General features: G+C 42.1%; 1 protein-coding gene across 3 annotated transcripts; it reads left to right on the top strand.

Moving 5' to 3' along the window:
- The first annotated feature begins 966 nt into the window (after nucleotides 1-966).
- On the top strand, nucleotides 967-27,255 carry xpo1b (exportin 1 (CRM1 homolog, yeast) b). Of its 3 annotated transcripts, none has more exons than XM_076742870.1 (25): nucleotides 967-1,332; nucleotides 2,960-3,091; nucleotides 3,447-3,548; nucleotides 7,668-7,740; nucleotides 9,220-9,281; nucleotides 12,055-12,099; nucleotides 14,134-14,315; nucleotides 14,955-15,003; nucleotides 15,115-15,234; nucleotides 15,448-15,576; nucleotides 15,672-15,830; nucleotides 15,987-16,184; nucleotides 18,063-18,201; nucleotides 18,872-19,053; nucleotides 19,198-19,354; nucleotides 19,480-19,643; nucleotides 19,738-19,872; nucleotides 20,001-20,184; nucleotides 22,003-22,109; nucleotides 22,923-23,117; nucleotides 23,856-24,024; nucleotides 24,389-24,523; nucleotides 24,659-24,818; nucleotides 24,930-25,026; nucleotides 25,767-27,255. In XM_076742870.1, the coding sequence occupies exons 2-25, from the start codon at nucleotides 2,966-2,968 to the stop codon at nucleotides 25,911-25,913; spliced, it is 3,216 nt and encodes a 1,071-aa protein (XP_076598985.1). In that variant the 5' UTR covers nucleotides 967-1,332; nucleotides 2,960-2,965; the 3' UTR covers nucleotides 25,914-27,255. The 3 variants fall into 3 exon arrangements, with proteins under 3 accessions (XP_076598985.1, XP_076598986.1, XP_076598987.1); XM_076742871.1 differs by lacking the exon at nucleotides 967-1,332 and adding an exon at nucleotides 8,677-8,725 and having other exon boundaries at nucleotides 3,058-3,091; XM_076742872.1 differs by lacking the exons at nucleotides 967-1,332; nucleotides 2,960-3,091; nucleotides 3,447-3,548 and adding an exon at nucleotides 5,402-5,468.
- Nucleotides 27,256-27,501: the final 246 nt, after the last annotated feature.

Raw genomic sequence — 27,501 nt, forward strand, 5'->3', positions numbered from 1 at the left:
GTCGCCGAGACATAAAAGAAATGAGTGGTAGACAGTGTTGCTGGGTAAAGACTCAAACGCCCTTCGAAAAATCCTCTCTGAATGACTTTACTGGGTTGTGTACTGTCTCCACTACACACCAAATCCAGTATTTTTCCATCAAGTAGCGCGCTGGACCACGTGACCACAAAGGAGAAAAAAAAAAACGCTGTCATGTTTGCATCCTCAATTGACAGCGGTGCACCCTGGATATGGCTCCCAATTAGCAAAATATACACCATGCTGTTTCATTTTGACTGTCTGCAGCTACTGACACTGTGCGATTCTAAAGTCCGCCGATCACTTTGTTGCTGTTTGCCCATTCGGGAAAGATTCTCCTCCAGGTCGCTTTTCTAACCCCGTGCGTTCATGATCATGTAACCACTCCCACTCGTGGCTGGTGGAAAATTACCAGCTTACAAGCAACAGGCAAATGAATGGTACTTGCGGTTTATCACATCATTCAACACAAAAGTGTACCTGCACGAGATGGCCACTCTACTTTCGGGATATATTACGTTTAAAAGTAGTTGAACGTTCACGGAGAGTCTCAGTGGATAAAATCATCGGATGGCATTAGTTTTACGCCTCATACTGTACGCGCGTGCAGCGACGCTATATGGCATGTACATTAATGAAGGTAATATATAACTTGACCCTTTGGAGTAGTAATAAATAGCGGTCGCTTACTTATTCGCTATTCTGATAAGCAGAGTCATGTACAAGTCCATTCTGCATGGGAGTCTGCCCTCTTTTTCTCTCCGGGCGGAGTAGTCGCGTGGGCGCTTGAGCGAATTGAAATAAACTGACAGGTCCATCATTCAATAGAACGCCAACTAGGAAGTCTCCGCCAAACCCGCAGCCAATCACGACGCGGTGTGGGCGTAACCCCAGTCCAAACTTTACGCGGCGCCATCGGCTGAAAACTAAACCGAGATGGAATCTCCCAGTCTGAACCGGTTTCAACCGGTTGCGAGTTAGTTGCTTGAGAGAGGAGAGGAGGCGCAGGCATACAACCTCTACACCGCCCCGTTGGAAAATTATCAGAGTAACGAATTAATTAGTGAATCAAGGTTTACTTTGTTTCGTAAAATGTATCGGAGTGACATATTGCAGGGTTTGCCGTGATAGTAGTTTTGGAATCCACATCAGTGGTTCTTCCCAGCCAGACATCACTCACTGCTGGAGCTGGAGATAGTCAACGCTGCAGAAATAGGAAATCTTTCCTAATCAACAGTGATACTGAAGTACTCACTATATCTTGTAGCTTCTTTGGCAAACGCCGCTCTTTTCAGTCAGAGCCTTGGACTTTAGGTAGGTAACTGGGGTGAAGTGCGAACCTGCCATGCTGTGATTAACGTGTCTCGGCTTTACCTGTTCAAGGAATAAAATGCATTTTGGTGTGGCTATTAAGTTGTGTTATGTTGTAGTTTACGTAGCCCGTCAGCGTGTCTTTTCAGCAGCACCATAATTCAGAATGCAGTAGCATCAGTGGTATAACAAAATAGGCTTCGACTGTCTGCTAGCTCGCATTTGCCACTTTACAAGATTAGCTAAGGTTGGCTGTCAGAGAAAGTGCTTTAACTTAACCTAACTAGACGCATAACTAACCGAGGCTGCATCTCGTCACGTTACGTGCGACACTGCAGATGAACAAGTAACCAAACGCTGTGTGATTAAATCCTTGCCTCTCCCACCACAGCAGCATCATTCGTGTGCGTGATGTGAGCGGATGTCAAGTTGATGTTGCTAGGTACTTAGCGGTTGACAATGTTAACTTTATGTCCGTGTCACGTAACGTTAAAGCGTCTGAAATTGTCACCATTGAGACGAAGTGCTGCCAGTCTCTCTAGTGTCGCTGCAACACACAGCGCCAACTTCCCCAAACATCGTTGTTCAACGGTAGTGAACAAAATTCATGTATGGGCGCCCTCCGTCACTGGTATCCTTGGTGGGAGTGGTTGTAGTCAGCATCGAAGGACCACATGTGAACAGTTTGTGCGACAAGCTGCTAACTGCTAGCTGAAAAGCTAGCGGACAGGCTACCCAATGTTAGCATTCTGTCTGAAGTAATGCCATGTTAGCTCGCTGTTTACACAGCCACGTTACAGGTAATGCAAGGAACTGTCGGCACAGTTGTAAGCTGCATTCATTATTCAGTTTTTTTAGCCACTGCTGCCTGCTAATGTTACTTGGGTTGCCGTCGGTGTTTGGAGGAGTGAACTCCGTCACTTGCAGATGTAAACAACGTGACGTCGCCTGGTATATCCGGCACGTGGCTCGGTTAACCTTCTTAATATGGTCGTAGAAACGAGTGCTTGATTAGTAGATCAGAGTAGGCAGTGTGGACGGACAGACTCTCTGTAGCCTGCTTATTTCTCATTTGAATGTCTTGTTTCTTTTCAGTGTTACTGGCTGTGGTTTTATGACTGGTGTGTTTAACTGTTTTCAAATCAATGTTAATCTTTATTTGCAAGGCAGTGTGTGGCCACTCTGGTGAAAGCCCTCCTATCACCAATAAAATAAAGATTACCTGAAATGTTGGGGCATTTTCACAGCTACAGCCTAGTGTTAGCAGCCACAGGGTGTGATAATGGAGTTAATTTGTCTTTGCTGTTTGTCCCCTACTTGCAAGTCCTGACTCTGGGCATAGATCAGAGCACTGTGTCCAAAATTTTCAGTCAGATTCCTCTTTTCCAAACTCAGCTGCAACAAAAGACGTGACAAAACTTTCCTGTCCTTTGTTTACTATTTGAATAGTGACAAGCTTGTGACACCATGAGCTTAACTTCTTAACATGACAGTTCAGTGGTGGGTCTCGGGGATTTTTGTTTCGTGGTCAGCTGTTAGGAATTGTTTCTAAACACACAGTTCACATGACTTTGCCCGCTGAATGTGTTATGTGCACTCATGACCCCTCCCTCTGCTGCTCTTGTTGCAGAGCTCTATGCCAGCAATTATGACAATGTTAGCAGACCATGCAGCACAGCAGCTGCTGGACTTCAACCAGAAACTGGATATCAATCTGCTGGATAATGTGGTGAACTGTCTATATCATGGGGTGGGACCACAGGTACGTTTTGAAGCATATGCATGTTCTTTATAGGCCACCTGACTCTTAAGTGTGTTGTGTGTGTTTGTGTCCAATGGTTTTTGCCTGGAATGAATGGAAGTGTCTTTGCTTTTGATCAACATTTTTGACAGGCTATGTGTTTCTGTGCCACAAGGCCTCTTATCCCACACCTGACCTAAACCCCACTGTATCTTCCTTTCTTGTTCTACCTGTAAAAAGCATCTGTCTAGGAGTGATATCTCCATGATAGACAAGTCTAGAGATTTGTTTTTCTGTTTTGTACAATGCATTCGCAAGTCTCTTAAAGGCACTGTGTTGTGTTAAATCTAAAGTGATGTTCATATTTGTATTGCAGCAAAGAATGGCACAAGAAGTGTTGACACACTTAAAAGAGCACCCAGATGCCTGGACGAGAGTGGACACCATCCTGGAGTTCTCCCAGAACATGAACACCAAAGTAAGCCATCTCCAGTGCAAAAAGCATTGATGGAAAGACACTCACTTGTGCTTTGAGGAAGTGTATGCTATAACAAGTACAATTTGTAAAAAACATTGCATGCTATCTGGTGGATCTTTTAACTGATCTATGCCCTGACTCTTGAGCTATGTTGGACCTTTGTGATTCTGATCAAATGAATTTTGCTGGATCAGAACATACCAGATGAATAATTGACTTTACCAGTCAACTCCTGGGGGCAGCACCATATAATACTAAATGAGCTTTTTAAGATTCTGCACAGTCGAGTCTGAATGGGAATGAGCTCCTGCTATTTAACTATCTTTCTTAATAATACCAGTCCTATTAGCTGTATTAGTTTGGGTACCAGGTTGCTCTTTATTATAAAGTCAGCAGCAATGCAGGTCTCTATTTCACTGCACTTTCTATGAATTCCCATCTGAAGCAGTTTTCGTGATCCATCCATCGTTAAGAAAATGTCAGTTATGTAGATATTTGACGTGAGCAGAATGGAGCAAACTTGGTAGTGGATTCATACATTATAAAAGTTGCTCCTGCTTTGCTTGTTATTCAGTAAATTACCATACAAAATGAAAAGTTTAAACATACTTGAACTTACACGCTTTACTACACATAAATTTTGTGAAACTAAAAAAAACAAAAACAAAAAAAAACTAGGGCAAGTCAAACCCATTTTTGTGTCCAAGAAAAGCAAAGCTTGCAAATGGCAATGTCAAGTAGAAAAATGAAGTGTGTCCCAGTCCCCTTACAGGTTAGATATATGGATATATCTGCATGGCCATGGACCAGATGTATGTGCAGGCTGTTACTGTGAATCCTTTTTAAGATTTGGTGTATCAGGTTTGTGAGATAGTGAGCTGATAGTGAGCTAAAATGAAAAAAAAAAAAAAAAAAAAAAGCACAGTAAACTGCTTAGATAAAGCGCTGCAGGTGAGAGCATTTACTTTGAGTGAACTCTCACTTTGAGCATCAGGGTCAGCAATGCTTTTTACCCTCCAGTTTCTTGTCTTGAAGAAAAATGCTGGTGCTGTGCCCACAGCATGGACTCTGATCAGTTATTGCAGTTATAAAAACTTTTCAGCTTATGTCCAGCTGCTAAAAACATCCACATTGATGTAAAATATTTCCAATATTATCAGTTAATGCAGTCTTAATTTTTCAAATTGATTATTAATAAATCATTACCGTCTCTAGCCCCTCTCATCTGTTATTTGAAGTTCTCAGATTTGGGCTGTGACTTACAAGTGTACATTGTGCCCCTCCTGTGCTCTGATACAGCTGATAAAGCAATCTGTCTGTGAACAGGAAACCCAGTGATTAAGTCTTCAGAGCCATTCAGGGATTCACAGTTGTCTTAACAGAACAAAATTGACTATGATACGTAAAATAATCAAGCCTAATCTAAAACTCTAATACCCATAATGGAAAATGAACGTAATACTGAGTATGACGTAAAGTGCAAAACAACCACAACTTCCTCAAAGTACACAACGTGACATTTGCCTTTTTCTTTTTTGCTTGCCTGTAAGATTGCTTTTAACACTGACATTCATTACTAATGTCTGAGTTGATATATCAACAGTACTTTTTCTGGTTTTAAATTTGTAAAATGGGGTCATTAGAGGAAAAGAGGGAACAAAAGGTAAACACCTCTTGAATTCTGCATTTATCTTGTTTAATTAGCTTAAAAAAGTGCATTATTTGAAAGCACTTTGAACATTTGGCTTTTTTTAGTAACTATAGTAGTTATATTTTAAAAAAATGTAATGAATTCAAGCTGTGAATATTTGATATTAATCACAATGTTCCATTATGTTTATGGCTTGTAATAGGAAGAGAAGGGGTGTGTCATCCTGTGCATCATGACACAGCTAGGCTTTGACGGCAGGCCTCCACAAGGTCTACCCTTTTTAAATTCCCTTTGACTGAATTCTGTTCATCCGTTTCTATTGCATCTGTTTCATTGGACAGAGGGAGGGTGCAGGCTGCAGTCAGTAGGCTCCATTGTAGAGAGACAATCTGTTGATGGCTTAATTTCACCTGTAGGGATCATGGCTCTGTTCCCGCCCCACCCTCCTCTCCGTTTACAGTGCATCCTCTTCCTCTTCTCTCTTCCCCTGAGTTCTTCAGCCAAGACCCTTTAATAATGTGCTTTTGCCAGCTAAAAGTTGGCAGTTTAACTGCTGATAATTTCTCTCTTATCTCTTGTGGTGGTTTGTGCAAAGTGTGGTCGTTAAAGGTGAAACAAAACATTCCAGAAATGTGTGCAGCGCTCAAAGTGACACCTGTCACTGGTGCACAGTCATTGTGCCTGTAAGGAGATTTCACCTTTAATCTTCCAGCATCCATTGTCTGTAGCACATTGTTAATCCTGCTTTAATAACATCCTCTACTACATGTCATTCATTATTTTTTGGAATCAATGTGCTTTCGAATTGATGATCCCTACAGCTGAAACAGCCAGTTGAAGTAACATTAGATAAAAAACTAATAAATACTTTTCTTTTATTTTTTTCTTCATGCTTTACTATTAAGCAATCAGAAATTATACAGGGCATAACCTGTAGTTGGTCTTGCTGTTCCTTATGACACACCAGTTAAAGGGATCTTATTTAGGCATACTTTCTACTTGAACCATAATCTGTATTTTAGTATTGGTGAAATTGACTCACGGTTTAGGGTTGGGTATCGATGAAATTTTATTAGTTTGGACTCTTATTGATTCTGCTTCTTATTAAGTGCTTGTTCAGATTCTCGGCATGCTGTTTGAGTAGAAAAAGAAACCAAATACCCAGAGAAACCCTCTTTATTTTCAACTGATTTTTAGACTTTCATAAAAAATCGCTGTCATAAATGAGATATTTTGTGTTTTTGTTTTTTTAGGAAGAAAAAGCAAGCTGAGTATTTATATCGTACCAGTGTCCCTGTCTTCAACTTGGTTTCATTTTATTCAGACGTGGTAGTGTTTGTTGATTCTGGGACGATATGACGACAACTGAGGGCACTGAAAATGCTGCATTTTTGGTTGGCGTTCAAACCAAAAACCCTCTTGCATTAAAAAGAATGCAAGACACTGAATTGTGGGGGTGTGTTGCTTCGGGTACTGGTGAGACCACCCAATGCAACCCATGGGGTCCCATTTGAGGAATAGATCCATGAGTTTGAAGGCATATCAGACTGCACAGTGGTTTGTGGCTTTGCATCCATGATCTTTAGAAATAAGGTCTTCATATTACAAACTAATCTACAAGGAATGTGCCCTTGCACATATGTGACTGACCACTGAAGCAGCTTAACCAGATGATTTTGCGCTGCAGCAAAAGTTAAATCTTTATGTGGGACAACGTAAAGGTTTTTGCTGGAGCGCTCTGCATTGGCACCCCTGCTGCACCCCTTCTGTGTCAGCAAAGTGGTTTTATTTAAATTAATGAGAGAGGAGCATTTTTTTTCTTTTTTTTTTTTTTAAATGTTGGTCTCACTGTACGCTTCATTCCGTCATACTTTAAGAACCTATAAACTGTGTGCTGACACATGCACAGCCAGTGAGGTAGACAGTGGCATAGCAGGTTCAAACTTTGCTTTCAGGTGTCACTAAGCCAAATCTGATTTTTTTTTTTTTTCTGAACAAATTCACAGTTACACACTGGACCCACTCCTAATTTAGAAGAAAAACCTTCTCGATGCCCAACCCTACATAGTGTAGCCTCGGTAAAAGAGCATTTAACATAGACCTCGTTATTTCTTCTAGACCATTAGACTCACACTTGGAGCAATCAGAGCCAAAGCTGGTTAATGCATTGTTGTATTTTCCTTCTGTCTTTTGCTGTCTGGTGTGACGCTGGGAGAAACAGCAGGACTTCTGCAGTGTTCCAGCTTAATGCTGCTTATAGAGATTTAAAAACCAAACTACAAGTGAATGCTCTGCATACTATGAAATCTGCATGAGATGTGGTTCAGTCCAATCCAATTTAGAAATGCAAGTTATTCCAGGCTGATCCACTTCATACTGTTTTTGGTTCGTATTGAAATTACACAGTGCTTGTTGTTGAATGTTATAATAGCTTTATCCTAATGCTTGTCCCTCCTTGCATGTTACAGTACTATGCTCTTCAGATTCTGGAAACGGTTATCAAAACAAGATGGAAGATTCTTCCCAGGAATCAGTGTGAAGGTAACACTTAAATTTGTGCTATAGCGTTTTAATTCTGTCAGTGTTGCTGCCTTTTTAAATGTTGTGGCGTGCGGTTGCCAAGTTGAGGAGTGCTCCCCCACTAAGCATGCTGGTTTGTTTTCTTCTTGACTGGCTTGCACTGGTCGCTGCAAGCCAGGTTGGATTCTGCACTGAGCAGCTGTTTTGTAGAGGGAACAGCTTTCTGAAAGGGCATCTTTAAAGAAGCTGAAGAACATTAGTTATGACTGCACTTGTTGTTTATATTGTGCAATTTTGATGTCACAGTATCTTTCAAATTGCTCTGGTATTTGTCCTTGTAGGAAAATAAGACAGTCCTAGTGTTTCTTTCAGCCTCTTCATCATATGTACCCATAGGAGTACAACAAGAGGGACAGGACAATGCAGTTTCCCTTAAAGAATCAATTAAGTATTCTACTATCTAGAGTAGCTTAAGTCAGAAATTCTAATATCCTAAACATGGGGGGTTTATTTAGATGTCTTTGAAAGAACTCAAGATTTTCATCAATGATCACGAAGCACCAATGCTGCCATGTGTTGCATTGCCTCAGGACAGTAATTGTATATGGTTAGAACAAAAATGGAAGGTTTTACATTTTTACACTTTTGCCTAATTTCCAATTATGCTTTCACTTATCTCAATATTTACTATTCTCTCACTTTTTAAAACTAAATGTATTGTCCTTTGTTACCACGTACTGCTTAAGACGTTTTTGCATTAGATTTTCATTTTTTTGAAGAATCTGAAAACAGTCGGATGAAAATTTGCCTGAAAAGATTTTTGTTTGAGCAAAGAGCGATGATTATGAAACACAATTAATTTATGTGTAAGTTGATTCTGCCTCCCTCCACTCTTCTATAATTTTGCTCAAAATTCATTTTTTCATTGACCTAAGACTTCCCTACTTCTGACCGTAGATGCCTGAATTTTGTTCAAGTGGCAAACCCAGTGCAGGGCGACCGGCAAGTATGTCTTTCCCCCCTTGTGTCAGAGTATTGCCTTGTTTTCGGCTCCGCTCACTACACCCCAGCACATAATTTTCAGAATTGAGTACTTAAGCAGTCTAGAAACAAGTGCGAGGGAGCTGAAAACACATTTTTGAAGATGCTCTGCTCACATTGACAATCTTAGCTGTCTGTGAAAACACCTGGGGAAGTGTAACTTCCACTGAACTGACCAAAACTTTTGCCCCATGTAAGTTCAGTGGCAGCTGCAGCCAATATCCATGTGTTTACCAACAGGCTTTGCAAGTGTATGTAAATGGAGGGCCACACTTTTTTTTTAGAGAACAAATGTACTGCGATAAGATTGTCAAATTCAGCTAGTTATAAGCCAGCAGACTGCTAGGGCTACTGAGTAACTTACTCTAGGCAGCTCGTCATGTCAGGATGTGTTTAGACTTCTGTATTTTATTGGTGCATGCTAACAGTATCCCTCTGGTGTCTTTGTGTGTTTGCCAGGTATAAAAAAATATGTTGTTGGTCTCATTATCAAGACTTCATCGGATGCATCAAATGTGGAGGTGAGTGAACTTTTAAGTAACTGTATATGTGCATTAGTGTAAGACAAAACAATGGTAACAACTTAGCTGCATGAAGCTAAAACTATTCAGATGAGATGTTGGTTAATGTTTAAGCTGGAACAACATGAGAAATGGCCCAGATGTACTCTTGAAATGGTTATTTTCCATAGTATTTTCCATAGTATTTAAAATTCAAATTCATTTGACAGACGTTTTAGTGTCGAGGTTACCATTATCAGCACTGATGTGGTCGAAGTCTTTACTTACCACATCCGAGGGGAATTCATTTAGTTGCCATTTGACATTGACAGCCACATTTAGGAATCGGAGTGAATCTCCTTTTGTTTTTCTGTTTGTTAGCTGGAGCAGCATGTAAGCAGTCAGTTCATCCAGCCAGTCTCAGCACAGCCATGAGTAATGCTGGTAACCATAGTGCTATGTCGTCCAGACCAAAGATGGTGACTTCAGCTGCTTTTGAAAGTGTTTTCAGCCAACTTGACCACTCCAACAACCAGAGGGTTGAGTTGTTACGATTGTGTTTAACCTACACTGACAACAGCTTTTTATTCCTTTCCTCTGGAGAACACAGCTTTGGTCTCTTTCCTCTACTAAACTTACATACTGAACTGTAGGCAAAAAAAAAGAGTTAAAATGAATCACTTGTTTGCTGTTAATGTCTGATTAGCACTCCACCTGCAAACATGCATCACTCACATGAGAGGGGCAGCAAGTGATCAGACACAGCTGTCTAATGTGACTCTGCTTTGAAATGAAATATATTGCAATTGAAAGACTCTTTGGTTGGATTTCGCTCTGCTGTATAACGCAAGTGTTCGAAGGAGGAACCCATTATGGTTACATGTGTATGACTAAAGGTATGAGCTGTAATTGAATCGATGTTTTTCTCTTTCATACCTAATATTAGCAGTGCTCTTACTGTTAATGAAAACTTGTTGAAACAAGAGTGAAACTTTGAACGCACGTTGAAAACTAAAATGGAACTACAATTGGAAACGAGCAAGACAGAGGACACTATTACCAATAAATGTGAGGAGGCAGACATGTTTGTTTTTACCTTGAGGTTAGCTGTGGATAAGGGTCAGGTCTGGTAAGGCTAATGTATAAAAAATAGAGTGCTGTTGCCAGCAAAATCTAACCGTCTGTCTCAAGCTGCTCTCCACTTCGTGCTGAAAAAGCAGCTTTCCAGAAATGTTTTTGGTGTTTACAACTCTACAACACATTAAGCAGTTCCTCTCCTGGTGTTGATTAGACCCCTAAAAGCTCACCTCTGTTCATCAAAGTTACACATTTAGAATATTTTTGCATGAAAAAAAAAAAATCCCTTCATGAAATACAATGGTTTGGCTGTAACTCGTTTAGTATGCATGGTTCTATAAATATGCAAATAGTTCCCACCTCTATCTCTACCCACCCCTCTGCCTGCAGCTCAAGCATACTTGCACTTGAATATCCTAACCTTAATCTTGCTAACGCTATAGTAGCACCTTGTAAGGATGACCTTTACCGTGATATGCTTTCTGCGTGAACTACCTCGTGAAGTTTTTTGTCAGGAAACAACTGTAGCCATCATCTAATCCCCATAAAGATAAATCCACATATGGACATTTTTTAGCTTTTTTAAAATCTGTCTGCAGTCATATGTAGATACCAGTTTATAGAGAGTAGCCGAAATGTCAGGTTTAAAAGTCAAGGTGCTAATTGGACTGTAAACAATGACCCGTTGACAGAAGAGGAAGTCTTGGCCCACATATCAGTTGACTGTTATTTGTATCATTTATATAATTATATCCACCGGCTCAGCATTGGACCAGGGTCAGACTTGAATATAATTTTTGTGGCACAATCCATCTGTTTTTGTGTAAGATTTCAAAATGGCGCGCTGCTCTGTCGACCTCACATTGTCAGATCCTTTGGAAACACGTGAAGCTCACTAGTTCTGCTCTTGCAAATTTGCAACCGAACACAGAATGCTTCTGTGCCACCGCTCTGAAAATAGTGACATGTAGGTTGCAAAATACTGATACGAAGCTGCTGCTGGCTTCTCCTCTGCTACCCCTCCAAGGCCCCACCCACAGTTTGATGGGATTGGTTCATTCAGTGTGTGACGATCAAACCCCGGCTGTCTGAATCCTTCATTGGAGGGGGTCTTTAAATCAAGCTGGACAGACACCTCCAAGGTTATTATTGAACCAAGTTACCTGTTTATGAACAGTAATTGGATTTGAAGCGAGGCTTGACATTCAGGTCCAAGGGTTCTGTTATCCAGAACAGCACTCTGCTTCATTTGGCTTGAAAACCATAATTTGCCGCAGTGTGAAAGAAGGTATTAGCATTAGTGGAACTTCATCACTTAATAAAGTGTTATCTTTTCTGAAGGCTGTGGTATTAGCGTACATTAGATTCACAAATTTTCTTTTCAAATTAAATCAACCAGTCCGAAAGCATCGTTTACTAACACACGTCTTTACTCCCCTGTGACAAAACGCAACATGATGGACGTCCTCTGATTCTTCTACATTTTCATGCTGTTCTTTTTAGTCAAACTGCCTTTAATTGTCTCGCTGTTTGGCTTAAGGCCCCAAACCCTTCATTTTGTTATTTCTGTCATATTACATTTCCAAATGTTTTTCCATTGTTCCAAATTCAATTTTTAATGATGTGATGAAATGACAGAAGTGAAGTGAAACTGAGACGGTATGACTTACGTTCTTTAATCCCTTGTTGTTTTCTCTCCTTTTTTTTAACCTTTTAGAAAGAAAAGGTGTACATTGGAAAGCTGAACATGATTCTTGTTCAGGTAAGCCTTCAGTACTAATGACAAATGAAAGAATCTTGTTAGCAAATTTACCATTTTCAGAAAACTCTGAGTTTTAGTATGAAGTTAAAAATCAAAGTGTTTTTTTTTTTTTCTTCCTTGTTTTGATTTTTAACGGGGATGCATCAAGCCAGTGTGCAAAGCTTTTTCAATTGATCAGTATTGTCTCCATGAAGCCTGGCCATTATTGTAACCCATCATTGTGGGTACCCCAGCTGTTAGAAACACCTCATTGTGCTCTGTTGAAACACTGGAATGTTTTCCTAACCCCACAGTGTTGCATGTGAGTGAATTGTGGAGAGGCACAAAGAAGTGGCAGTGAACAGTTTCAATGAAGTTATCCACATTGACAGCAAGAGAGCACACCGGAGCAGGAAGCTCAGTTCTGGCCAGCTACTCATATTCTACTCATTGCCTAGGACTATTGAAAGCTACTGACGAGCACTAAGGCACTTTACTGGTACAGAGTACACTACACTGTATACTGAAATGGTTTTAGCTTGTATTACAAAGTGTATTAAGCAAAATATAACATTGTGACTGCTGCTGGAAACTCCCAAGTCAGTGTGGTTGGTTAGTTTCTCACATGTAAACTCATCACTGTGTTCACTGAGGGTTTAGGCAGATGATTTAAATGCAGTTTGGGAAGATGATTGTAAGTAATGAGTTATAGTAAAGAGATGAAGCCTTCCGTTGTGTAATGTCATTGCTGGGTGTGGATTTTTTTTCTGTAGCTACAGTAAGAGCGTGTGTGCAGAGCAATGCAGTGATTAACAGATTAAAAATTTATTGTTCTGTTCACCACATTCACTTCATCTAATGTCGACAGTTTAGCACACTGTATGTGAAAGGCAGCAGAAACAGAGATGGATATGCTGACAGTCTTTTTTTACGTAGAGTTTCAGGATAGCAGCGTGGCTTTGGATGTCTTACATCTGTCTTGATGCTTCCCTCAGCTTTTGTAGTGATCCTTTTTAACCTGAAGATGTCACTCTTAATTGGACTATCTGACTCTAAAACTGTCCATGTCAGTTAAGTTCATGAATCCTTTAAAGACTGCCTGTTAGTTCTCTTTGCATATCTCAGGCAAGGCAGTCGGTGTTTAGAAATTGTCACCGTGAGCTTCTAATTTGAAAGAGGATCATCTCGAAGAGAGAAAACTGCAAGAAAAGCAGTGCATTTGTTTATATGGAAACATTAGCATATAACATCTCAAGTCATTGGTCATGGAGCAGTTTTTGATCAAGACGTTGTCACCATGATACACACTATAAGTAGAGAACATGTTATATAACAAACAGTGTCAGTGATCATTGGACCCTCACTCCAGGAGAGCGCTGAATCCTTTAAAAGCTGGGCAGTAGAAATGAGCTGTTCACTGCCCTGTGCTGTCTGATCAACAAACTAGTGCACACCACTTCAGGACACTGCTGTGAGTCATTGAGATGGATATCAGAAAGGCCTTGAGACTGACAAATTAGACCACGGTGACTTATTGGTTTCCATGGTTTGAGTATTGCCCCTTAATGTAAAACAATGTCCGTGCGTGCGCCCGTGCGTCCGTGCGTGCGGGAGACCAAGACTGGCTCACTGGCTACATGAGTGACTTTGCATTAATGCCAGTGAGAATGAGTCACTGCCTGCGTCAGCTGAGCTAACATTGTTTTGGCCTTCAGGGACTGTAGAGCTCCAGATTCCACACTTGTCCTCAAGAGGCTGTGTTTAAAATGTTTATGTACATATGTGTTGGGTTTGTAGTAGTGTGGGCTTTGCTTGTATCATATGACTTCATAAACACAGGGTTACATTTCAGCTGTTTTGCTACTTTATCCTTGTAGTTAAACAGTCTTCCACAAAGCAGAAACAGGGGCACAGGCTTGAATTGAGATTGAAAAGAGGAGTCGTATTTTTAGCTAGAGTCACAGATTCATCCCCTCAATTTTTCATTTTCAGATCACATGTCCTCAGTGGAAAATGTCATTTTCTGAGCCACATAACACCAATATGTGTCCGTAGATCCTGAAACAGGAGTGGCCCAAACACTGGCCCACCTTCATCAGTGACATCGTGGGGGCAAGTCGTACCAGCGAGAGCCTTTGTCAGAACAACATGGTCATTCTCAAGCTGCTCAGCGAGGAGGTCTTTGACTTCTCCAGTGGCCAGATGACCCAGGTCAAGGCCAAGCACCTAAAAGACAGGTCAGCATGCTGCATGTTCACTGGATGTTAACATCTTGTTGTTGTTGACCCTTTATTACCACAGAACTACATTTGACTAGTCAATCAGTATTATGCAAGTGATTTACAATTTCAGTGTTGCCTTAATTGCAGGCAGTTGTGCGTGCACTCGAAAGTGCACAGCTGGCACATATAGTATACAGTAAATGAGCTGCTCAGTTGGTCTGTTTGGCCATGTGAGGCAGGATGTCAAAAATGAAAAAGCTTGTTGTTCCTCATATCAATTAACAATTGTCACTTGCCAAAGACAGTTGACTGTATTCTGTGTTTAATGACATCATCCTGTTTCCAGGTTTAGCAACAGTTTCTTTTGCCCTTTCTTTATTCAGTTGTTCCCACAGATGCTTATCAGGGCTGAAGTCTTGTGACTGAGGGGAAAGCTGTACAAGTTGATATTTTCTCTGTGCGCTCCCCTCGAGTTCAAATATGCTTTTCTATACAGTTTTATTCTGCACACGATGGCAAACGTCTGCAGGGTGCAGTGGAATTTCTCTGCGGTCTGTGTGTAGTTTGTTTGTTGTTTGTTGATCTTATGCAGCTCACCTGCATCAAAATATGTATAAAGTATGTCACACCACAATGTTTTCTCTTTTCTTTCAGCATGTGCAATGAATTCTCCCAGATATTCCAGCTTTGCCAGTTTGTCATGGTATGTGAATCCTCATCTCTTACATTTTAGCACTGTTGGACCATCTTCATCATTGGTTCCTCACCAGTGTTTGTTTTTCAGCTGTTTGTTGTCTCATTGGTTGCACCTTAGGAAAATTCCCAGAATGCCCCCCTGGTCCACGCCACTCTGGAGACGCTCCTACGTTTTCTCAACTGGATTCCTCTGGGGTACATCTTTGAAACCAAACTGATCAGCACATTGGTGTACAAGGTGTGTACACAGATGCAAACTCTGTCATGTAGTGAACTTGAGTTGTAGGACTGAGATACAATAAACTGAGCAAACCTTCTAACATGGATGTGTTAGCAGTGATGAAGTAAAGCATATGCCAAGTTTAAAAGTACTGAACATAATTGCTACTGTTGCACATAAGTGGTTAACCAAAATTGTCTTAAACTAATCATCTGTTTCAACTGTTTCCAGTTCTTGAACGTGCCCATGTTTCGCAATGTGACACTGAAGTGTCTCACAGAGATCGCCGGCGTGAGCGTCAGCCAGTATGAGGAGCAGTTTGTCACACTCTTCACCCTGACCATGTGTCAGCTCAAACAGGTGGGTTAAATCATCAGCTGGGATTAGACCATGCTCAAATTCAGACTTCTTGTCATAAACCTACTAAGATTTGAATCTGATCCATATTCCTGTAGATGTTGCCTCTGAACACCAACATTCGGCTGGCCTACGCCAACGGCAAAGATGACGAGCAGAACTTCATACAGAACCTCAGTCTGTTCCTCTGTACTTTCCTTAAAGAGCACGGGCAGCTCATTGAAAAGCGGCTCAACCTCAGAGAAACATTAATGGAGGTAAAAGAAAACACTGTTAGTTGCATGGACACATGACAGTGGTGTAATGGTTCGTCTAGACAGGCTGCACAGAAGAAAATATTGAAGCATAAACAAGTCTAAAAAGTGTCCCCTGTGGATCATCCGTGGACGAACTGGTCTCTTGTTCTCTTTCAGGCCCTCCACTACATGCTACTGGTGTCTGAGGTGGAAGAGACTGAGATATTCAAAATTTGTCTGGAGTACTGGAACCATCTTGCTGCTGAGCTCTACAGAGAGAGTCCCTTCTCAACGTCCACGTCCCCCCTGCTCTCTGGCAACCAGCACTTTGATGTGCCACCACGCCGACAGCTCTATCTTCCTGTACTTTCCAAGGTACCATACACAGCCAAGTACATTCGACTTTAACGCACAGTGTGTAACATTTTGCATTAAAATGACCAAAACGACTAGACCTATGATATATATTTTACTGAGTTTGTCACCTCCAATATGAACAGGGGAAACACAAGATGACACTTCAGAGAGTGAGGGAGGAAGTCAGCGAGCATGACTAAACATAACGTGAATCAAACTTTCAATACAATCCCTTGTCCATGAACATGATTTCTGCCCAAGTCATGTCAGATAGATTTTCATTGGCCATGGTGATTCTTTAACAATGAAGGCAACAACTCCCACAATCCCACGCTATTTTGTTTTGATAGAGACATCCCTAGTGGCAGAAATGGTATTCTGTGCTTAGAAATGTGGAGTCCATTAATTGCTGATTATCAACACCTTGAAGGGCATTCCTGCGTTTCTCCAAGGTAACATCCAAGGGTTTGTCTTAATACCTTGAACAAATATTAAATAGATTAGATACAACCTGGGAACAGAAATATTTCCAGACCGCACAACTCATAGAACTCTTTGGTTCAGCTATCAGCGAGAAAGCTAATCTTATGCTAGCAAGATTCAAAGTTAGTAACATTGGCCTACCGTCGGCAAACTGTAAATATAATTTGACAATATGTTTAACAACAAGACGAACTAGCTATCCAACTATGTCACTGTCCCTACATCAATATCAAGATTTTCACAACCAAGTGATAGACCATGTGCACTGTCAGTGAATGGAATGTGAGATGATCGCTGTGTGATACAAAGTATCAGTAAGGTCAGAGGGGCAGTGTGAGTACGACTTTAAACACTGAACTGGTGGTCTTGAATCTGGTGTGAGTCATGACGTTGAATTCAGTCAAATGATGGTTAATACCTCAGACTCCTACAGCGGCATGAACCTCCTGCCGGGTCTCTCAGTGCATTAACTCCCTTTTCATTGTGTGTGTGTGTGTGTGTGTGTGTGTGTGTGTGTGTGTGTGCGCGCGCGTGCGCGCGCGCGTGCGTGCGTGCGTGCGTGCGTGCGTGCGTGCGTGTGTGTGTGCGCGCGCGTGCGTGCGTGTGCGCGTGTGTTGATCTCATCTTCCTCAAACTCTATTTGATTTAAGTCTCCTGATGTGAACTCCTTGTGCTGTTCTCCCTTTTCTTTTCAAGATCTCTTTCTTCAGCTGCATCTCAGTCATCAAAGTAGTCACATTCTCCAAATAGGTTAAAAGAAATGTTGAAGTCACTCATTGCTGTAATTAGATGTTAGCTTGTTAACATGTTGCAGAAAATTGTAAACACAGGCTTTGACTGCGTCCCTGTTATACCTGATATATATTATCACTAAACCCATGGTATAAGATGAATGAATGCATTGTTGGGGTGTCAACAACAACAACGTGGCCTTAAGATGACAAACTCATCATCGAGTGTTTGGGATTTGCATTGTGGTAGTTGAATTTATGAATGCAAAGATTTCTTCTAAGAAACATTTCTTATTTACGAGTCAAAGATGGCACAGCACTTGAGTGTTTAAGGGCGCAGAAGTGTTTCAGTTTATGGAACCTACAGTCTTAGCTCGCAGTCATACTAGAATCAGTTGGCACTGGTCAAGCAACAGGTGGCTGGTCAACTGCTGCCAAAAGAGTTGCTAGTTATGTTACTGAAAAACTGCAACTTGTAAAGCAAAATAGCATCAGATTTTAATTCTTCTGTGGTGATAATATCTTCAATTCAATATCTGTGTGTAGCTTTTAGACTGCCACCTCATTGTAGCTTATTTTATAATATTTTTGCCCGTACAGGTTGCACACTGATATGTGTGAGAGCAGTGAGGCAGCTCTGTGATGAGTGTACGTGCTGACAGGTGTTTATCTCTCATGACAGGTGCGTTTGCTGATGGTAAGTCGGATGGCCAAGCCAGAGGAGGTGTTGGTGGTGGAGAATGACCAGGGAGAGGTGGTCAGAGAGTTCATGAAGGACACTGATTCCATCAACCTCTACAAGAACATGAGGGAAACCCTTGGTATGATTTAGTAATGAGACCATCTAAGTCCACAGCCATTGCCATTATCCAAATCGACTTTTTCTTGGCCACTTGCCATTTTTATTAATTGATTTTGACCACAAACAGTGAGGAAATATTGTAAGACAATAGAGCTCTGCTGACGGGGGCCTTTCCACGTAGAGTTTGTATGTTCTTCTCCTGTGTCTGCGTGGGGTTCTAGTCCAGAGACATGCAGGTTAGATTGAATGGAAACTCATAGATCACTGTGTTCCTGCTGGGATACACTCAGCCCCCCATGACCCTGAACAAGATAAGCAGTAAGAACATAGATGGGTGTAGAGAAATCCTTGATTTTATTCTTACTGCTCTATCTACTCTAATGGCTGCTTATAACATTTGCTATCTAAACAATTTAAAACAATCTAAACAATCTAAAACAATTATAATGATTATATTGACTCCAGGGTCATAAAATAATAGCCATAAAGCACCAGCTGCTGGTACAAATGTTTTTTTTATGGATATATTGATCAGTGTCAGCACACTGGCAAAACATTTCACTGTGCCTTTTTTCATGCGCATATTTTGTCCTTGTTCACAGGTGCATAGAAATGTGCTTTTTGCTACAAGTTTACTTGGTTCACATGCTGATGAGTGCAAATCTGCTTTGTGTTCTGTCATCCTGCAGTGTACTTGACTCACCTGGACTATGCAGACACAGAACGCATCATGACAGAAAAACTTCACAACCAGGTGAACGGCACTGAATGGTCCTGGAAGAACCTCAACACATTGTGCTGGGCCATCGGATCCATCAGTGGGGCCATGCACGAAGAGGATGAGAAGAGGTTCCTGGTCACTGTCATCAAGGTATGTAAGAAAAAGCACTGAACTTGTGGTTGAAAGAGGACCAAGATGCTTGTTGTAAGGCTCTACCAAGATCTACCAAACGTTTACGGTCTGACGTGTATATAATGTACATCTGTAACAAGAAAAACCCTCTGTTTGTCTCAGGATCTGCTGGGTCTGTGTGAGCAGAAGAGAGGAAAGGACAACAAGGCTATAATAGCCTCCAACATTATGTATATTGTTGGCCAGTATCCACGCTTTCTCAGAGCCCACTGGAAATTCCTCAAAACTGTGGTCAACAAACTCTTTGAGTTCATGCATGGTGAGAGAGATGGTTTATTAGTAGCTTCTTAAACTTGAATGCATTGATTGTGTTTGTCTCATGTCTTGAGACTTTGTTCATTTTGATGCAATTTACTATCACCCTCCATGACTTTCCTTCATCAGAGACCCATGATGGTGTTCAGGACATGGCCTGTGACACCTTCATCAAGATCGCCCAAAAGTGCCGGCGCCACTTTATCCAGGTGCAGGTCGGAGAGGTGATGCCCTTCATCGACGAGATCCTCAACAACATCAACACCATCATCTGTGACCTTCAGCCTCAGCAGGTCAGTAAATGGATGTTCATGAGAATTGAGCTTGGAAAGTTTGCTTTTGCCCAATCAAGCTTACATGCTTACAGATTTTCCTGTTTGTGTTCAGGTGCACACGTTCTATGAAGCAGTAGGTTATATGATCGGGGCCCAGACTGATCAGGCTGTTCAAGAGCATCTGATAGAAAAATACATGCTGCTGCCCAATCAAGTGTGGGACAGCATCATCCAGCAGGCCACCAAGGTAAGAGGCCACTATACTACCACAAACAGACACACGTTATCCAATATACCAGTCTACATGTCTATGACACACAAACAAGAACAGTGAGTCTATAATCTGCTGCATCCCTCCTCCTGCTGCTCCGTCAGAATGTGGACATCTTGAAGGACCCAGAGACTGTGAAACAGCTGGGCAGCATCCTGAAGACCAACGTCAGAGCCTGTAAGGCTGTGGGACACCCCTTCGTCATCCAGCTGGGACGGATTTACCTTGACATGCTCAACGTGTACAAGTGCCTCAGCGAGAACATTTCTGCTGCCATTCAGACAAACGGTAAGGGAGGTGTGTGTTTGTGGTCATACAGCTCACTGATAATATCTCAGTGTTGTTCACAGCATGTGTGTCACATACATGAAGCTTGTTATACATGCGTGATACTATGTGAGTGTCGCTAACATTAACACAATCAAGAGAATGTGAACAAGTAGCACTTCTGACGGTGTGTCAAAGACAGCTGTGTCTCGTGTTGCAGAGATAGTTCCTGAAATTAGCATGATAACCAGTTACCTGTGGCCCGTCCTGTCTCATAATACCACTCTGTCCCCAAGGAGGTGATACTCTTGCAGTAAAGCCCCCTGCAGATTCAGCTTGGAGATGTATGCAAGTTTCCTATCCCTCACAAGCGCTCTTAGCTAAAAGATAAACAAAATAAACTCAGGAAATGTCAAGAAAGGAAACATTCGCACACCTATTTTGAGCTTAACTGTCAAATTAACTCATCGTAAAACCCACTTCAATCAAACTCAACAAAATAAAACTCACCAAAACTGTCTTATTGCAACAATCACCAGCTCTGGTTTGGTTCTTGGAGTTGGGTGTGAAATATTCCGGCTCTAGACGCTGCTTTTCCACGCTGATGAGTCAGAGTCCTGGTTGGAGCTGCTGTAAATCACTACGGCACCATTTTCCCTGTCATCAAACTGGCCTCCGTCGGTTTTCAGTGATGTTCCTCCACTTTGACATCTTAAGTGTCTCCATTGTGTCTCTAGGACAGGAACAGAAATGTCCATAAATGTTTGTGCGGGTCTTGTTTGGGTTGTTGAACCTCGTGCACAGATCTGTTCACTGCAGTTAGACCGGTGGAAACAGCATGGCCTCAGTATGTTGCCAGTTTTGAAAAATACCCCATTTCTTTCCATACCATGTGTTAGTGTTTCATGCTGAAAGAGTTTGGAAATGAAAGATTAAGCAATGCTCACTCACACAAACTATCATTTTGTCTTTTTTTGGTTGGTCCTGTGGTTGCAATGGATGTGTTTTATTATGGCCTTCACTTGCACTTACACTCGTCGCACAGTAGCATTTTAGTATTTTGTCATTCTGTAGTGGCATTTTGTTTGTGGGCCGGCAGGACTGTGTCCTTTTTTTCTCTTGCATGCGCCTGTTCTGGTGACTCATCTCTGAGTCTGTCTGTGCTTAAACGGGAGGAGAAGTGCCGTATGAGGTCTGTCAGTTAAGATTTTTGCATTCGCACTGGTCAAGACAGAAATGACAGTCTATGCAGGAGGAAGAAATCCTGTTCACAGCTTAACCAGACCTTTCTGAGGATAATGTGTTGGTCAGCTGCCTTTTTTATAGAATAAGACAAAGTTATCAAATTGATATAGTGCATAGAAAATGGCTTTTCAAAAGAAAGGAAACAAGTCATTAGACTACGATTGAAGCCCGGCTCACCACACCTGATAATGTGTCCTTACCTGTAGAGATGATAATCCAGTGAATCGGAGAGAAATTAAGAAAATTCATCACATTAATGGAAAATTTCTGCAAGTCTAATATTGCATTAAGCAGTCCTGCTCGGTGATTTGCAGCATCGCCAACAATGGCCTAAATGTTGAAATGGCTTAGTACAAGTGGAGATACAATATTAAAGTTAGAGCTATAGTACCTTGGTGTCTCTCATGCCATTGCTTGAACATAATCTTAGTGCTCTGGGAAGTAAAGGAGCATTTACATAGTGATAATGTGCAGCAAACGAGAGGAAACTCCTACTCACATCCTCACATGAAAACAATACATTATTACACAAAATGTGAGGACATTTTCTTCATATTCTATCTTCAATATGTATGCGTCCTCCTTGTGTTACAGGCGAGATGGTGACGAAACAGCCCTTGATCCGGAGTATGAGAACAGTGAAACGAGAGACGCTGAAACTGATCTCCGGCTGGGTCAGCCGATCAAACGACCCACAGATGGTGAGCCATTATTCTGAAATCCATCGAAATGCGGAGGACAACGCGATATTTCTCAAGCTGTCTTGAGGGACATTAGCCCTGTTTTGGGGTGGTGAACACTCCACTCTAAATCGACAAGAATATGTATATTACAACATACTTTAATAAAGAAGTTAATGTAGTCTTGAGCAAACAGCAGTGATGTATTTTTACTCTGTGCGTCCTCTAGAGATACTACACACTGTGGCAATCAGTGACGACTGACAGTAGAAAAGAAGTCGAACTGGTCCTGATATTTTTAGATAAAACACAACAATTTCATTTGCTCGTGGCAGACTTGGCCGTTTCCGCCCTCAGCTGTGTTTTCATCTGCACAAATAAACAAATAAAGGTGGGGTGAGTCATTCTGAGAAAGATTGTTGATATCTCCTCACGGTCTACTAACTGTCTGTCATGTGTGTGCGCGGCCACACAACCGTTTTCCAGCCAATCTGCAACAGGTGCCGTTTGTGCTCATGCGTAGGACAAGGAAGGGGAGGTGAGCGGAGCCAGAGAGACGGTGAATCTGTTATGCTAACGTGTTATTAACGCGATGGCAGTGTCAACTGTCTTTCCTCTAAATGACTCACCTGACCTTCAGTATTCATAGTGTATCTGCAGGTGAGGACTGGTCATTTTTGGGAGTTTCTAGACGCCTTTTGTAATGTGCCTGACAGAGCTGAGGCTCACTTGAATTTCTTTCCAGCACCGAGCTTTAAAGGTGGATGCTCCTGTTTTTCTCCCCCTCTGTTGTTGGTGTGTTGATCCCCGCTGATCCCTCCTGTTGTTTTCCAGGTAGGGGAGAACTTTGTTCCACCGCTGCTGGACGCCGTCCTAATCGACTACCAGCGCAATGTCCCTGCTGCCCGTGAGCCCGAGGTCCTCAGCACCATGGCAACCATCGTCAACAAGCTGGGGGGACACATCACCAGCGAGATACCCCAGATCTTTGATGCCGTCTTCGAGTGCACCCTAAACATGATCAACAAGGTAAGGCACAGTGATCGAGCAGACACAGTTAACTGACTCATCATTTCAGTTATCCAGGAAATGATGGTCATCAAGAAGACTAACATTTGAATGAGCAGGTTTCATTTGTGCATCGATAAGCAATCTACATGGTGTGGCCTTCACTGCAGTCTGTTTATCACAGTGCTGTTTTGGACTGATTATGTTTGTGCACTTCGACCTGTTGGGTCACTGTTTCATGTATGCATTGATTTTAGATATCAGTTGACAAGACAGCAGTCTTTCAAAGACGTGTGACAGGTTACATCTTATAGGCATGTACCGTACATCCTGTAAATACAGTTGGCAGTTGCAATCCAGTAAATAGATGAATAAATCTGTTACAAAACCTCAGGTCTGTACCAATTCTAGTGTCTTTTTAGGATGAATTGATGGTCGGTTAATTCATCCCTGAACTGTGTCACCTGGAAGACAAAACCCAGGGCTTAAAATGTCTTCCACACCTCAACACCTGCTGCTGCTTGCTAGACGTGTATGTTAAATTGCTGTGAGGCATGGTAATAACTGAGGGCAATCCAGATGAAGAGTATCAACATTTCCATCCAATCGCATGCGCAGTAAGAACAATGTTCAGAGAGACTTTAGTTGGAGAACCAGCCTGAAACAATGAAAGTGAGGGGGACGAGTCCCTCGTGTTAAATTATGTATTAGTAAGTAGAAGTATTAGTAAACTTGTTGTCTGTTTTTTTTTCCTGTTAGAACTTTGAGGAGTATCCAGAGCACAGGACCCACTTCTTCTACTTACTCCAAGCTGTAAACTCTCACTGCTTCCCTGCGTTCCTCGCCATCCCCCCTGCCCAGTTCAAACTGGTGCTGGACTCCATCATCTGGGCCTTCAAACACACCATGAGGAATGTGGCTGACACTGGTATGGCTGCTGGCACGCACCCATTTTACTGCACATATTCATGTTCACATTGAGCAACAGTGCCTGAAGCATGAATGCTAAATGATGTGAAACAATCTGGGGGCTGTGTTTTATCATGTCGTGAGGACACAGTGCGTCACGGGTGGGGTTAATCTTCAACAGCAAGAACATTTTTGTTTAAACGGCAGAAATGTGACACTGCAGGTGCGCTGTGATACCTCGCCTCAGCCACGTTCAGAAGCGCTCGCTGACATTGGCTCGTCAGGTCATGCTTCAGTCCCAGCAGTGATGTACAGGTATAATGTTCCTGTGTGAGGACGTGAGGACTGAACAGGAAGCTGTCCCTCTGTTTCTGCTCATCCAGGTCTGCAGATTCTGTACACGTTGCTGCAGAATGTGGCCCAGGAGGAAGCCGCCGCTCAGAGTTTCTACCAGACGTATTTCTGTGATATCCTACAACACATCTTCTCTGTGGTCACCGACACGTCACACACTGCCGGTGAGTCCACACGCACGTGAGCTGCAGGGACACCAAGGAACACACAGATACGAGCGTCTTAGAAAGAAAGTGGCTAAAGATGAGTGATTCAGACTGTCTTGAGTAAAGCTGTGCGTGTCGCTGCGTGTCCCGCAGGCCTAACGATGCATGCGTCCATCCTGGCCTACATGTTCAACCTGGTGGAGGAGGGCAAGATCACCACTGTGCTAAACCCTGCCAGCCCCACCAACAACCAGGTGTTCATCCAGGAGTACGTGGCCAACCTGCTGAAGACTGCCTTCCCTCACCTACAAGAGTGAGTATGAACACCACACACACACACACACACACACACACACACATACATCTCTGTGATGCACGTCGGTTTATGACGGCTGTGCCTCTGTGTGCTCTTTGCTTGTGTTAGTGCTCAGGTGAAGGTGTTTGTGACCGGGCTGTTCAGCTTAAACCAGGACATTCCTGCCTTCAAGGAGCACCTTCGGGACTTCCTTGTCCAGATTAAGGTGAGCTTGTCAAAGTGTGCAAATCATGTCCAATGCTCTGCTCATTCATAAGTCCCTTTGGATGCTATCAGCTACCGTTGGTGTCATGATAATGAATTTGAATAGAGGAACCTTTTTTTTTTTTAATACAGCGTGTTATCTCCTTTCTGAGGCGAAAACACACACAGATCTCTGTGTTTGATGTCATGTGTGATATCTAAATTGTGTGTCCATGTGTATTTGTTTGCTGGGAAGTTGAACAAAACTGAACAAGGCCCTGCATAGCTGCGGCTTTGCTGTTTATTGTCCGCGCTGCAGAGGCTTTGTCTCTTCACACAGAGGTTATCAGGGACTACATAGTTAGCTGCTTAGCTGTTGTTTCCAGAAATAACATTTTCCTGCATGGCCAGGTTGTCCTTCTAAGTATATGTGGCTGCTGTGCCAGCTTATTGTTATTGTCAAACTGTGTGTGAGTGACAGAGGACGTGCTCTGTGTTTTCTGGTCTACTGATTGGTCAGCTGTCAGGCTGTTTTAGATGGTTTCATGTCTCCTGAGGCTCTGGGAAGTTTACATTTCTGACATTTCTTGGACTAAAAGAGACTAATCCGTTAACTGTAAAATGAATTGATTATGGAAATTAGTTGCAGCTGCAGTCAGGATCCTGCAGTAGGAAAAGTGGCTGGCTGCAGATGTAGTCTGACATGGTAAACCCTGCAGCTGACCGCAGTGTTTCCTTCTCTGTTCTCTGCTGCTGTTCCAGGAGTTTGCAGGCGAGGACACCTCAGACCTGTTCCTGGAGGAGAGGGAGGCATCCCTTCGCCAGGCCCAGGAGGAGAAACACAAGATCCAGATGTCAGTCCCGGGCATCCTCAACCCGCACGAGATCCCTGAGGAGATGTGTGACTGAGCGGCAGCTCAACCAAACTGTACAGTACTCCAAACAAACAAACAAACAAACAAACAAACAAACAAACAAACAAACCCTAACCACAGCAACCACAACAAAACCCAAGAGAGGCACTTGAGTGTGGCGGGAGGCCGCTCAACCTCTGCAGAGCGGGTCGTCCCATTGGATGTTTGTTGACCAAAACAATGCCAACCATATGTAAATGATTACCGCGTCAGCCTGTGGCCCTTTTTACATAATCTGCGTTTTCTATGGAGACTTTTTGTGTAATATCTTTCCAATCTAAGCTTATGTTTCGTTGGTCTCTGGCCCATCACAAGACCTGCATGATGAGGTTGTAACGATTAGGACGACTTAACCATCTTGTTTTTGTTCTGTTCCCTCCACCTCCACCATGTTCTTTGTCCCAGCTCTTCTCTTTGCCCTTATATTTGTTTATATATAAATATATTATATATACAGTCTGAGCAGGGGTTTTGTGAAAAACGGCATATCTGTCAAGTTGGCATAGAGGCTTCTAGACCTGTGGCGTGACAGACAGGAAGTGGTCTTTTAGAGGCGCACGCACCGCTTGTTTGGTGCCCCGCAGCATTGTGGGGGAATGTGAATCTAACGGATAATGAATGAAGGTCGAGAGATGCTGCTTCATGTATCAGCATCTGTTGCTCATGAGTTATGCTTCACCTAAAAAAAAAAAAAAAATAGGGGTTTGGCTGCTGCAGGAGGTTTTTTTTAGGGAAAGCAAAACTGAATATGTGCATATCATCCCAATTGTATAGCATCTTTAATACCATGGGAACATTTTTTTCCTTTTATTCTATTGTTTCTTTTTGTTGTGGGTGTGTGCGCGTGTGTGCTGTCGCCTAGTCGACATCAGCGTTTTGTTTTCCTCTAAGAGGATTGTTGCTCATTTGTGAGCCTTCATTAATGGGATGTTTTAAGGAAGTGGCGGAGGTATTTATGGGTTCTTAGTTGGTTGCATCTTTATAACAACTCCTGTTTAACTCAGAAGGCTTTGAAGATTTGGAATTGTACTAATTTAGATTGTTTACCATGCAGTAGTGCTTCAAGACACTACCTTTAGAGCAAAATGAAAAATAAAACTGGGTTTACATTTAATTTTGTATTTTTGCATTTTTCATTTGTACCTGTTTGAGTTCTGTCCAAATAAACAAAAGGCTTTTTGTCCAGAGAGCAAATGAATTGCCAACGAGTTTAATTAGGAAAAGAATGTATAAATCCAAATAAGTACCCAATCTCTAATGGCAAATTTCCCTTCTCAAGGTGTTACATTTGTTGTGAACTTTTTGAACTGATTAAAGTTGAGAATTTTATAACCCTGCCTCTGCTCACATTTCTTCCTTCCACAGCAGAGACCCATTTTACAGGAACTGACGTTATTTTTATCCTAACTCAACATGTTCAAGTTCTCCACTGAAAAACCCGTTTTGCTGATTGTTACTTGGATGTTTGGGCTTTTCTGTACACAGTGATGCATGTGCAGAGTCACTTTCACACTCAGTTAAACGTGTATGCACACATGACTTTGAGACATCTCTAGTTTTAGTTTGGAAGCCAGCTGTTCAAT

The sequence above is a fragment of the Chaetodon auriga genome, chromosome 11, assembly GCF_051107435.1.
Source record: "Chaetodon auriga isolate fChaAug3 chromosome 11, fChaAug3.hap1, whole genome shotgun sequence".
Classification (NCBI taxonomy): Eukaryota; Metazoa; Chordata; class Actinopteri; order Chaetodontiformes; family Chaetodontidae; genus Chaetodon; species Chaetodon auriga.

What these genes read in the sequence shown, in the direction of transcription:
- xpo1b (XM_076742870.1), top strand. Translation starts at nt 2,966, where the DNA reads ATGCCAGCAATTATGACAATGTTAGCAGACCATGCAGCACAGCAGCTG. An exon ending in GCCAAGCACCTAAAAGACAG is followed by an intron (nt 14,316 to 14,954) that starts GTCAGCATGCTG and finishes CTTTTCTTTCAG; the next exon opens with CATGTGCAATGAATTCTCCC. An exon ending in TCCTGGTCACTGTCATCAAG is followed by an intron (nt 19,054 to 19,197) that starts GTATGTAAGAAA and finishes TGTTTGTCTCAG; the next exon opens with GATCTGCTGGGTCTGTGTGA.